This window comes from Apostichopus japonicus, chromosome 14, assembly GCF_037975245.1.
Source record: "Apostichopus japonicus isolate 1M-3 chromosome 14, ASM3797524v1, whole genome shotgun sequence".
In the NCBI taxonomy this organism is placed as follows: Eukaryota; Metazoa; Echinodermata; class Holothuroidea; order Aspidochirotida; family Stichopodidae; genus Apostichopus; species Apostichopus japonicus.
The window spans coordinates 22,214,592-22,228,631 of record NC_092574.1 but is presented as its reverse complement, the minus strand read 5'-3'; the positions used below and the strand labels follow the sequence as shown (position 1 = coordinate 22,228,631).

The 14,040-nt window shown below is 35.5% G+C and overlaps 1 protein-coding gene across 2 annotated transcripts in view; it reads right to left on the bottom strand.

The window, feature by feature from the left end:
- The window catches only part of LOC139979363 (uncharacterized), a 60,288-nt gene extending 47,177 nt beyond the window's left edge, over positions 1–13,111 (bottom strand). The window contains exon 1 of one of the 2 annotated variants that reach the window (XM_071990079.1): positions 12,840–13,111. In XM_071990079.1, the coding sequence (XP_071846180.1) occupies positions 12,840–12,911 (72 nt within the window). In that variant the 5' untranslated portion in view covers positions 12,912–13,111. Of the gene's footprint in view, positions 1–6,636; positions 9,279–12,839 lie in introns of those variants that run through there. The other variant, XM_071990080.1, reaches the window with a different exon arrangement.
- Between the last annotated feature and the right edge of the window lie 929 nt (positions 13,112–14,040).

The window sequence follows — 14,040 nt, the reverse complement described above, 5'->3', positions numbered from 1 at the left end:
AAAGCTTTACTTTCCTAAATTATTATCTTCTTGTGGATTAAATTATCCTTGAAAATGTTATTCATTTCCTATGTTTACTTATAAATAGTAGCTGTTAATTAATGTTCTCTGCATTAAGAAATTCATCAAAGTTCCAAAATTATTTCCATAGAAATAATAGTTTTATCTCCGGAAAACTGAGTGATAAAACATTATTAAAGTAAAATAAAAACATATTCAGCTGAGGTGTCATGATCAGGTCAATCACTTTGCTGTTGCCAGATACAATTTGTTAAATACTATCACCAAATTGAAAATTTCAAATCTTCCGCATACAAAACACTGCAAGGATGCGGTTTTGACCTACAGTAAGCTCTACCTACAGTTGCAGAAAGTATCCAGCCGTTTTGTTTTAAGAGCAATCAATATCCAGCCACAGGTCTATCCCTTTAACCATTTCATCGAACACAGAATACTTCACGTCCCAAATAAGAACTAATGTTGTTTCATTCTAAAAATCTCAAACCCTTCCGCCAAATGATTCATAACAGATTATGTTTTCAAGTAAGTAAACTGCAAGTTCCTGTCTGAAATAATGTAGCATAGTCTTACCAGATTGCAACAGATTTAAAACAAAATGCATTATAACTTATTACAGCTAAACTCAGAATGAACAAATTGCCATAATTTGGAGGTCAAATAATTAAAAGAAACCATAACGTACCTGTCTGAAAGCACGTTTACTGAAGTCTAACAAAATCACAAGAGTGCTGATTAAGATCTATGTCAGAACTTACTCCATACATGTACATGAGACAATCAAACATTACTTGAAATTTGAAGGACAAAATGTCTTTTCTTAAAATGAAATTAAATGAAACTAATTAACGTTACATTTTCTTGACGATTAGTGTACAGAGTAAACAGGTTACATGGTCGATTCCAGAACATGAAAAATCATGTCGGAAACTTCTTAATGGTAGATTCAGTTCAAGGAAGAGAGCAACGACCTGAAAAGGTCAATGGGAGGGAGGGTGAGGGGGGTGCAAAAAGGTTACAAATTTTCTTATGCTATACACAGTTGTAGGTAAAAAGGAGTGCTTGATGTATACTGTAGGAGACAGACTGTACGAGAGGAGAGGATGTAAATTTCTTTCAACACATTAATGTGACATATAACCCCTCACAAAAGTAATCCATACATGTATTACATATTGGGGGATCAGAACATTACTGAACAAAGTCACAAGAAAATAATGTGATCAATTTAGAAAATGCTATAAATTTAAGTTGATTTCTGATCAGTGTGAAGTGGCTGGCCAACTCAGAAGAATCATACATGTAGCTCAATACTGTACCAAACCATACTGAAGAAACAAAGAGCACATTTACTGTAAGAGTTTGTTATACAGGTCCATGTACTCTTACGGTACAAGTCAGTGTATATATTACAGTGCCTGTAAGAGTTTGTTATACATGTCAATGTACTCTTACTGTACAAGTGTATATAATGCAGTGCCTGTAAGAGTTTGTTATACATGTCAATGTACTCTTACTGTACAAGTGTATATAATACAGTGCCTGTAAGAGTTTGTTATACATGTCAATGTACTCTTACTATACAAGTGTATATAATACAGTGCCTGTAAGAGTTTGTTATACATGTCAATGTACTCTTACTGTACAAGTGTATATAATACAGTGCCTGTAAGAGTTTGTTGTACAGGTCCATGTACTCTTACTGTACATGTGTATATAAAACAGTGCCTCATCTTTTCAGTATCATGGCTAACAAACAATACACTCACAGCAAAGACATATTTATGTAAAGCACACCCATTATATTACTGGGAATAATTTCAGAAGAATTATGTAGTTCAATATCAAACCATACTGAAGAAACAGAGCACATTTACTGTAAGAGTTTGTTATACAGGTCAATGTTACTCTTACTGTACTGTACAAGTAATTACAGTGCCTTATCTTGTCAGTATCATGGCTAAACAATACACTCACAGCAATACACACCCATTTTATTACAAGGAATAATTTAATGTTCAAATTTTGTGTAGCAGTTTAGAAGGCTCTTAAACTTTATTGCATAAACAGTAAACTGCTATGGTTCCAGTGTACAATAACTGCTATGTACATCTTTGCACCCTATACAGTACATGTAGCAATCTGCCCATTGCATTCCGTACCGTTTTGCGATGGGATATGTACCCCATTCATTAATCTATGTGTACCCAGTAGCCGTACACTCAATGATTTAACCTACAGTGTTAATATTTTAATGTTCATATTTTATACATCATCAGTGTTAACTTTAATCAGTGTTGACTTTAATCAGTGTTAACTTTAATGACTGTATTGTAAGTACTGGAAACCTTGCAAAACAGCTACAATTACAAACATGTACAGTACTGTGTGCATTGCAACACTATCTCATGACAACATGATTGTCTAACATTCTTAACATAACTGTAAACTATAAATAGAAAAAAACCAATAGTTCAGTACTTAACTTTTGACCTTTCATGCAAATGGCAAATTATTCTACAAGGAGTCTCAGACAAAGGAAGAATGTATATAATATGTTTAAGGAGAGAACTATAATCCCCCAAAGTTTAAAAATTGTCAGACATGACCTTTAAAATGTAAAATTTAAAAGTACATTCTATTAAGGGTACATGTTATAAAACCTATTAAACTGCCCACTGTTTTTCATATTTCACAACCTACATGTATGGTAATATCATCTACAACTTACAAATGCATGCATTTGAACTCAAGAAAACTATTACCAGGTCACTTTGACACCATCACATGATCAGCTATTTGGAGGCTCAAGGAAAAGTGTTGGTTTTGTGCAGCAATGGCAAAAATTTGAATGTTTTTTAAGTATCCATATGATGCGTACTATACATGACGACAACAACAACGACAAAAACAGAAAAATGTGATAAATGTGTCTGGCAGCAAAACAGCTTTTTCTTTAACCGTGTAAGGAACCAGCCGGTGGTCGGATTTGAGTATTTAGTGTAAACAGGATCATAAAATTAGTAACTTATTTACCAAGTTTGCAGGTTGTACGGCATGGATGACACAGACACACATACTACAAACTTGAATACAACTTAAAATAGGCTGTTGAAACGCTTAGAAATCCAGTAGGATGTAAAGAAGATAATAATCCAATATAATCCGGGCAGTTTTCAAAAGATTTGAATCCACTACGAAAACGCATGAGTAAACACTTTGGATGGTAGAATGAGAAGGAAGGTCATTGACCGGATAGGACCGGTCACTGAGGGTGCACAGTGTTAAAAGATTACCAAGGCATACTAGAAACGGTAGAATGCGGTGCAAAGGTTGTGAGGAGACAGGTAAGCGGGGAACGAAGTAAATCTCTTAGAACTGATAAACTGGTCAGTTTCATTTAAATAGAAAGCAAATCAAGGATTGCAAAAGGCTCGAAACAATTCACTTAATTTAAATGCCATGTCATTAAGTACTATGGCATCTTGCTACCTGTACATGGCAACAACAACAACAATTTTTTTTTTAACATAATTCCTTACAAACCTTCAGTAGATTCCCTCTTAAATACTTTTCAAATAATTTTTAATATCATACTATCATAGATCCAGGCTTTGAAGTTCTGACAGCTCAATTATACAATTACTACAGGTTTGCATAACAAAACAAACACGTATCTTAAAGAAATAAACAAGTAAAGGTAATTCAATCTAAAAAAACATGTGATAAACTTAATTACTATTTATAAATAAAGGAAATAATTAGTAGTATATTTATTATTTAGTAGTATAATTAGAGTAGCAAGTAATGTTGCAGATCACACCAAATAGATCATGCAGCTTAATTGACGAATATGTTTTTGTCACATATATTTATATAGTCTGTATTCCATATTTTCAAGAAAAAAAATGAATGACCTAATGCAGTGCATTTTTGTCAACAATCGTACTGAACCTATTCAAGTGAGTATTATCAAATTGCAACTACGATAAGTCACTCTCCTAGATCATTATTTTATTAATTTTTTTCACTTCATGGTAATTAATGAGCATGAGATTCCATTGACTGCGCGATATTTTTTCATTCAAACACGTTTAACGTCAGATGATCAGAATTCCATCGGCTGGAGTAACATGTTCACACACCTTTCTCAGTAAAATGAAAGCACCAGCAAGTTCACAAACACAGTATCAAGTTGACTAACTTCACATGATATTATAGGAATACAATCTTTAGATGTCTGCTTCGTAGCCCAACAATATTGGAAGAATTTACTAAGCTACTTTTTGTTTCCTGACAAAACCTAAGCATTAAGCATTTTGCAAGGGGGGAAAAAACCTCATAAAAGTTGGCATACCTCCCCATCAGATGTTATTTGTCAGACATTACATCCTGTGACCTGTATGAAGAAAAAAACTTTGAACTTTGACATACTAGGTAGTTTAATTTACAGGACTTTCAAGGATAATTTATCTGAGCTGAGTACATTTACACTATACTAATACTTTAAAGTGGGACACATTAATAACAGTTCAATTTTTATACAGCAGTTAAATATGGGTGTAGGGATGAACTTGAAACACAACCAACCACCCCTTTAGAGGATTGTTTGTACATGGCAAGCATAGTCAGCAATGACTCAGAAATAAGGAAACCTAAATCTACAATACTAACTAGAAGAGGTTGATCAAAGGTTGTCTTCTATTTACATTAAGTCTATTTGGTTTACAGAACGGTGACGAAGAACGAACAGGAACAAAAACAATCTGAACCATTTCAGTGTCACTTTGAGAGCTCTCAAACATGTATTGTACAACAATCACATTCATGGTTCCCATGCTGAAGTTTCCAACATATCAAATTACACACTTTTTTCAAGACCAAAACATGCTTCACAGTTCTTCTGTGAAGGCATATACTGTACACACCGATGAGGGCATAAATGTGAGGCTACCTACAGTATAGAAAAGCATAGCATAGTAAAGGCCTAGCAATTGTAACTCTTGCCAACTGTATGCTAAACAACATAGTTCTAGATCCTTAAAGGTATGCTGTATTGGGCCCCAAATATGCTAGACATTCAAATATGGTCACCTTTGGTCTAAATTCTTAAACTGTTTTTATTAGAACCTTCGATGAAATTTTCCTCACTGGGACATTCAGTCATCTTGTGTGTTCCTTAAAAATGCCTAAGAACAATTTGAAGAGTAAAGACCTCCAGGAAGGTACTTTTTGAAAACTTCTAGCAATTATCGTGTGCTATAATTTGAGGCCTAAACTGACTAAAAAATTACAACTAGGACTGCAAATTAAAAATCACATGAAAAGATATGACAATACACCGTTATTGACTGCTCAAGATAAAAATATTATTTTTGCAGAGAAAGAAACATTTAAGTAAAGTAGTCATGCAAATAAATGCATGCTGTTCAAGAAAAGGAATTTCCTCAAATTTCCCAGGACTAAACTTTCAACATCCAAAGAAGTGAAGACCCAGGAAAGATGTTTTTATTTTCTCACTTTTTTCTCACAAAATTCACAGGTTTCCAGTGGATGTGAGAACCATACTTGTACCAGCGAGTTGTTATGGAACAACTCCCTGCTCTTACTACTACATATAATGTGCTAACTGTGTGCATACACACAGTAGAATCAAATGAGCTTGTATATAGCTATCAATTTTGAAAATTTTACAGCCAGTTGGGGTTATCCTAGTACCACCCTAAACTGGTTTTTTTTTTTTCTTTTTTCATGTCATGCTTCAAAGCAATCATACAGACACTAAGAACAGCATCCTAACCTTAATATAGTAGTTCTCAGATTACTCAGACTGTCATTATGTTGGCTCTGAAGCATGACAGGAGGGTGCAGTATAAAGAAATTGTCCCAACTGCATACACGTGTGTATCTTTCAGCATGAAGGCTTAACCTAGTACTGTAACAGTAGGAGTTCTCTGATTCAAAACTGAATGAAATCAAATAAATGGTTGAAATGTCCATTACTAACATGCCACACATACTACATACATGTATGACTTCATGGCATGTAGTTCGGGGGTGCTCCAAATATGCTAGAATGTTAAGTAATGGTTACTAAGCTCAGATTTCAACGAGCACTTTAATCGCCAGTGCTGTCAAACCAGACATTTTAAATGCTTAATTGAACCGTCCTCTACAATATTTGTCTGGATAAAATACAGAGGGTCGGCTGTGCCTCTAGAAAACTCCTTTTTGAAAACTATAATTCACAATTTCCAAGGTCATAATCAATTTTTGGGGACCTGCTAATAGCTGTTGCCTTTTTTAATTTTGATATTATATACATGATATTCAAAGGGAACAGAGATCAAGAGACAAAAAGGTATACGGAACTGCAAGTAATTCGGCAACGTTAACTTACTTACACAGCAAGTGTAACTCTTGAAGTCAGTGGAAATCTAACTTGAACTGTAAATTATAACAGAATATATATACACAAACACTGGCAGACTGTGGACTCCTCCAATGTTGACATGTAATATCATTAGCCATATGGAATACAAATTAATAATAATTATTACCCCCCCCTAAAACACAGTCATGCTGTGTCTGTAAATTATATGAGAAACATTGTCTTACCGCTATTCATAGAAACAAGAACGGCTCCCGAAAGCAGGCAACGAGGAAATTAGTAACGGCAGCACATCCAAACGAATTGATAGCGATCTCCAGTGATGCACAGTTAAAACAAATTACAAGTACACCGTATGCCGGAACAGCTTTGTTTGTCTTTATGTGTGCTGTGTTATCCTTACATCCAATATAAGTATTACAATATTTATATTTCAGAGCAAAGATCTCTATCCAGTCCTGATCACTGTTGAATAACAGTGATGCTAGTCATCAATAGAAGAAAGCTTTAATATATATTTAATTCTTTCCGTATAACAGAGATTTCTCGTTCTTTCTTTTTTTTTCCTAACTGTAGTTTAGATCATACATGTATCCCTTTTGCACTCAACAAATTGGCAAAGACATTATGATGAGAAAGCAGGCCAAGGGAGTTGTACAGTAGTATTAATTATAGAACATCCATAGAGAATAGCCAAGCAGATGTGTAGCAAACTGATCCATCCTAATGACTTATGAATGGAATGCAACAAGACAGAAAGAGACCCGGAGAGATTGAGAGGAGAAAGAGAAATAGGTAAAACTGAGATGGTTACAGCAGTAGGAAGATGCAAGGCATGCATCTAAATATGATCCACTTGAAGAACCATGTAATTTTAGCCCTGGTATGTTGTGACAAAGATCTTAAAGAGCAAATTACAGCTTGGAGGAGGAGAAAGAAAAAAACAAGGGAAGAAATTGAAAATGTCAAAGGTCTTGGAAATACCTTCATAGACTAAATACGAACTCCCCCGATAAAACAATTCTCTCTCTCTCTCTGTTGCTTCAGCATGATACATTCCTCTCAATTTGTTTGGCTGGATGTGATAATGACTCTGAATTAAATCTACTGCTTCAGACACAAGCTCTACTGATAAGAGGTCAGATTATCTTCACGAAAACTTTACAGAGCTAATATACTTGACCATCTTGACCCTACTGTACTCAGAGTCTCAGACCCTGCATTGACAATCATGTACACAGTATTAAAAACCAAGGCTTAAGGGTAAGACCAGCTCAAAGGTAATAAAGTATGTGGGATACGATAAAATACCAAATGGTACACACTTTCATCTGTAGTCCAGACAAGGTCTGAAAAGAAGCATATATAAATCTCAAAAAAGTTTTCATTTCCTCCCATTTAGTACAATTTCTACTGATCATGATTGCTATTGAATATTGATAACAACAACAAATTTAGAATTCAAATTTGACATGGCAACTTTTAATGGGCCCTTTGAAATTTGTCTCTTACAAAACATGGTTCCTATGTACTAAGAGTACTATGCATGAGCAATCTATGAAATTGTACAGTATAGCAAGTTGCCTATTTCATGTAGCCTTTTGCCATGTGATACCAGGTTTACAAGTTATTCACTGTACTGTACCTAACTGTAGAATAAATATATATAAACATAAATCAATCTTTGACTTTTTCCCTTGAACTTTGACAAATTATTAGAAATGTCATGACAGCATCCTACATTTAATCCCAATGTTTCAAACTTGGCTGAGCTGCACATGAGTCATAGATTGACTCACTTCATTCATCATACTGTCATGTGCAAATGAGAGAATTGATTGTTTTTCTATTGCTTTCAATTTCAGAGAAGGACATTGAATACTGTATCATCTTGTCAGAATGCACTTCAGGTCAATGCATATTTTTCCTTCTTCTGTTGTAGAATCTATGTAGAGCATGATTGCCACCAAATCATCTAGACATTTGAAATATTGTATATGGGTGACACAATTGTTACAGCCACCATTGAAATCATTTCCAGAACTCTGTGGTGTATTACTGGTCTAAGGTACTTATTCCTCAATTCACTGCAGGGGAAGAGCTTTTGGAGCTCTGTGCTCCAGGAAAGTACTTTCGATTTTTTGTAGAGACTTTGGTTAAGTACACTGAAATTGGGGAATGCAGTGTTAGTATGCTGTACACTGTACATGTGGCCCCAGGCCTGTGGGCCTTTAATTAAGTAATGAATATGTGTAAGCAAGCACATCCTACAGAACTTAACAATTCGATAGCACTACAGAAAGTGTCAATTTCAAAGTAAGCTACAAACCTTTACTGTACATGGCTGGAAAATACTGACGGAATATTTAGAGATTTAATTGACAACTGTTCGACTAAGCAGAATAAAAAGAGACAACAACAAAAAACTAAACAAATTGTTTGATTTTTAGACTCATCCTTCAAATTTTACAGTGGTAGGTTTTCAGTCTTCTTTCCATGACAATGCCATGATATGACAATGTTCAGTTAACCCCTGACATATGGTTACTTTTCACACCCAAGTGTGCACAATTCAAACAGTGCTATGGTGCACCACAACTACATGTCCCCTGGGGGAATTACATGGAGAGGCAGTTATGATCTGGGCCACACAACTATATTAACAAATTACCTCAGAGATCCCAAATTTTACACCTGGATGAGGAGAGGGCAAGACCAGATTACTGTAAGCGCCTTGTCCAATGATACAAGGTAATGACCAGAAACAGTATTCAAACCTTCCACCCTTAATTCAATTTCTAAATTAACCATTTGAACAAATACGCTCAGATTAATCATAGCTCAGCTGGAGGATTAAACACAGGATGTGCAACGTACAGTTAGTTTGTCTACATATGTTTATCTATTTATCTTACACTTACTCATATATATATCTGTAGGACGGGATTCTACAGGAAGCGATATATTGATAACTATGAATGCACATTTGCAGAAGGTCAATGCACACATTTCAACTTCATACAACTTAAACTTTATCTAAAGAGGCAACATTTACACTTTTATGGCTGGCACTTTTTTTTTTCTTTCTTTATTGCTGTTGCACAAACTAGCTTAAATTTCATTTCTTGTGTAGAGCACTTGCAACATTGTATGATCTTGACTTCCATATGCTCAAGAGATGGTTCCAGTGTACTGTACATTACATGATGTCTTTTAGCTTCCAATTTAGCACTTTCACAAATTACTGCATTTTTTTTGGGGGGGGGGGGGCGGGGGCAACATCCTCTTAATTTTTGGACAGTGTCCATGAGAAACATGAGAAATTAATTAATCAAGAAAGCCAAACCAGCATCATTATTTCAATTACAGTACATCTGTGCATCATACGATGAACAGAACTCAAACACCAAAGAAATGTTTTGGCCAGAACAAGGCTCCCAATGGTCATCAGTGATCTCATGGATTACAAAATCTCCTGTTACACTGTACATACTAATTCAGCTCTCCAGTCCTTAGTTGAAATATAAACTGTACTGTAGTTCACAAAGAGAAATGAAGCTTGCCTTCAAGGAGGAGCCTGATAATTAATAAACGATAAGTAATAAAAAATAAAAACCAAGCTTTCATTTTATTATACAGTAAGCTCATTGCCACACAGGCTCAAGGTACATATGAACTCAAAAATTAGTTGAATACTGATCTTACACTTTTCTAGAAATGTTCAGATTTTTCTTCAAAATTGCATATATATTGTATATGACGGCTGATGGAACAATCAGTTCTGTCTCAATTTCCAGATGAAGACAACAGAATGGGCCACCTACTGGTTCACAACATATACTCACTCAGTAGTGTTGGAGGCAACCAGCACATTACTTTACACTGTAAAGTTTACAGTAGGATATATCTACTGTAGTCTCAGATAGATGTGTAGGAGTTAAGCTGGTACCAGTTAAAAGGATTTTCTGTTGACAAGCAATGTAAAACTTACAATAACATTCCACACTGCTAGTTGAAAACCCAAGATCTCAATATCTGTTGCCCCTAACTTCAGATATGGTTGATTGAATGCAACATAGTTTGACTGGCTAAATATTTAACTCACTCTAGGATGTTGGATAACAGTTGGGAGTCTGTGATGTCATCTGGGCAAAAGCTCTTCAAAAGCTTTATATAGACTAATACTACAGTATCTTGATGTATATTTATCCTTGAAACCTGATAAATTTGAATGTTTGCTTAGCTGTCAAAGTGCTCTGCATTTAGAAATTTCATGAAAATGTACCCTTTTTATAGAAATATTCTATTCCTCTGTGGATATATATGAATGACAAATACTTATGACAAACAAAGACATTTTTCAGCTTACAGATTCAGCAAATTTTCAGCAATTTTGCATGGGCGATCAACTTGAGTCACCAGAATTTATCCTTTTCATAGATCAACAGACCAGAGGTGATGGTTAATAAGCTTTTAACTTTCAATACAAATGCTAACTAGAATTTAATCCAGTGGAGAAAAATATTTAATAATATGGTCAAGAAAAAGGCCATAAAACCATGATGTGACATTGAATGATGCACTTCTGTGTTGAATTCGGGATAATCGATTATCTCGCTTGACAGTTTAAAGAACAAAAGATAATTATAAGGTATCTGTCATCTGAAAACATATTTATAATTTGATACTTAAGTCTATCAAACTTGTACTGGTAAACATACATACATGTACAAAATGTTCAATGAGATAAGGGATTTATAGTCATAGTCTCCAAATGAGACATGACAACAATCAATTCAAGTGGTGTGACACTAAAATTTATTTAGAGTGAGGACCTGTATGATATAGAACTTTATTAATTTGTGTTTCTTCTTTGCACAAAAATAAAAGTTTTTGACCTGTCATTGAACTCAGTCTATGGCCTTCACTCCAAAATTATATTTAGTCAACATCTAGTCAGCAGTTTTAACAAACCACAGTTAAGTAAAGTACACCAACAATAAAAACTGTTTATTTTTACCAAATGAAGCTTATGGAGAATGTTAAAGGAGGACTTACACTCAAAACTAATATTTTTTAGACCACTCCAAAACATTGCTAGCAGTACAAGTTTAAATGTTAACATGAAATACAGTGCATAACAAACTGGTCACAGACAAGTTGTGTTGAATGTCATCCACAGTTAAGTAAAGTACACCAACAATAAAAACTGTTTATATTTACCAAATGAAGCTTATGGAGAATGTTAAAGGAGGACTTACACTCAAAACTAATATTTTTTAGACCACTCCAAAACATTGCTAGCAGTACAAGTTTAAATGTTAACATGAAATACAGTGCATAACAAACTGGTCACAGACAAGTTGTGTTGAATGTCATCCAGTTCATGGTCCTGGTTTTTTTTTTATTAATTCTTTACAATAAAATTAACATTTAGGCCTAGTGTAAGGTCCATTAAGAATTGCACTGTGCAGTTTTTGGTAGGACTACAATAATAACCAAAATACAAAAAGCTTCAGGTTATCTTCAGGGAAAAGATGGAGGCTTTGGTTTGCTATGAATCTCATTTTTTAGGGGTTGGGGTGAAGAAGAGGAGCGGGTACAATTATGTTTGACAACCTCATGATGCTGGTATCTTTTATTTACAAAAATGCATGGTAAAAATGGCAATATTGCTATACAATAATGAAAAGCATTGTTGTACAGAGAATCTTATTATATATTATCATAAAGAAAACACTAAAGATAAAATCATACAAAATATTAAAGTTGAATTTCTAAACGAATGAATGTCAGCTTAACTGTTTTGGGTGAAAACAATATTTCAAAAATGTAACCTGAAGGCCTGGATTGAGTGTTTTGTAGGCACCAGGCCAGCGAAGGCTTGAGAGTAAAAACTCCTTTACACTATCTAAACCAAACGTCACCATTTTGATAAAGTTCTACACTTCACATCCCTAATCTATTATAATATAGTAAATTAATATATTATTGACCACAAACCTAGGAAGACCATTTACCATTTCTTCAACTCGATGCCAACCCATTATTGACTGGTACATTGCAAAATTTAACAATCGACCATGAATGGGACATGATCCAATATCTCACTCTTTACCAATAACCAATGTTATATAGCCTGGCTACCAGGCCCGGATTACCCAATAGGCACAGTAGGTATTGTGCCTACTGTTGGGCCTACGATGCTAATGGGGTCCTTCGAAATTACCAGTGTCAACTGGGGTATACATACAATTTTTCCCTTGCTTCGGATCATGTCCCATTCGTCGCCGGTTGTTTTACTTTAAGACATATATTTTATATGTATTGAGATTAACTAAAGTGTCGGCGGAGCAATGAATTCCGGTACAGGTATCGCAACGAACGTTGCTACGTTAGGCCTAACAAGTTACAGTATATATAAACTTACCGCTCTGTTCATTTTATGTTCCGGTGGAGATTTCGTAAGAAAACCTTGGCAGAGATACCCATCATCTGCCATGGTAACGCTAAAGGTTGATTAATTCCAAATAAATCGCGAATGAAAACCACTTCTTGTCGATAATCTTAATCACAGCTAAGTTTTGGTTGGATATCACGGTGACTCTTTTTGCCGTTGGATCATGAAGAAAAGGCATATGTGCATCGCGGCAGCATTATGTTGTTGTTGTAAATCAACAAACCTTCATATCAGGCTACACTATATAGCCTACTGACCAGTTCTACGTATTTAAATTCTGCTGTACAAAACCTTCCAAATCGCCACTAACATCAGTCGTTGTCATGATCTGTGCAGGCGGTTTGGCTGCGACAGCGGCAACAACCTAAATGATCTCGGAATTGTGTGAACGGAAGCTGGCACCATGTTAGGAAGGGGAACGACAGTGGCGGAGCTATGGGTATTGGTCAGGAGGGGCGAGAATGGTCTGTATGGGCGCTTTCGACACTAACTAAGCGGAGCGCCATCACAGGTTGGCGCGTAGCGCACAGAATTTTTTTTTGAGTAAAGATACTCCCAAGATCGCCGGAAATGACCCTTTCCGGGCCTGGCTAATTTGCAGATAAAGGAAGAATAAATAGGTGTCGTCGCCAAATTACACCAACAAAATGTGACAAATGTCAATAGGTAGATGAGAGCGCAATAAAAAAGTCAATAATCGCGAATAAGTAAAAAGTGGTAAAGAGCTGAAAAGGGCGCCAGCAGTCCATTTGAGTCCGTCAGGGGGGGGGGGGGCATCCGCCCCCTCTGACTGTATGGACGCTCCGCCACTGGGGAACGATAGTTGTGTTATCATAATGACCATGACCGTCGGTTGCCCAGAACAAAACAATACAAAAGCCCTCCATACTTTCTCTATTTCTCTCTCGCGCCTTGAGCACCCTTCTGGTTGGATGTACGCGCGTTGTAAATCATCCTCACTGTAGTTATCATCATCGTCGTCATCATCATCATCATCATTTTTTATTTATTTAGCTTACTCTTTGTCTTTCATGAATTTTGTGTGCAAAACATACACGGGTCATATATAGTCAGTGCTATAATCATATTACTTAAATTTGTAGTATGTTCATTCAATCAACTTATCCAAGAAATTAAGCAACACGTGACATCAACACAGCGTCCTAATGAC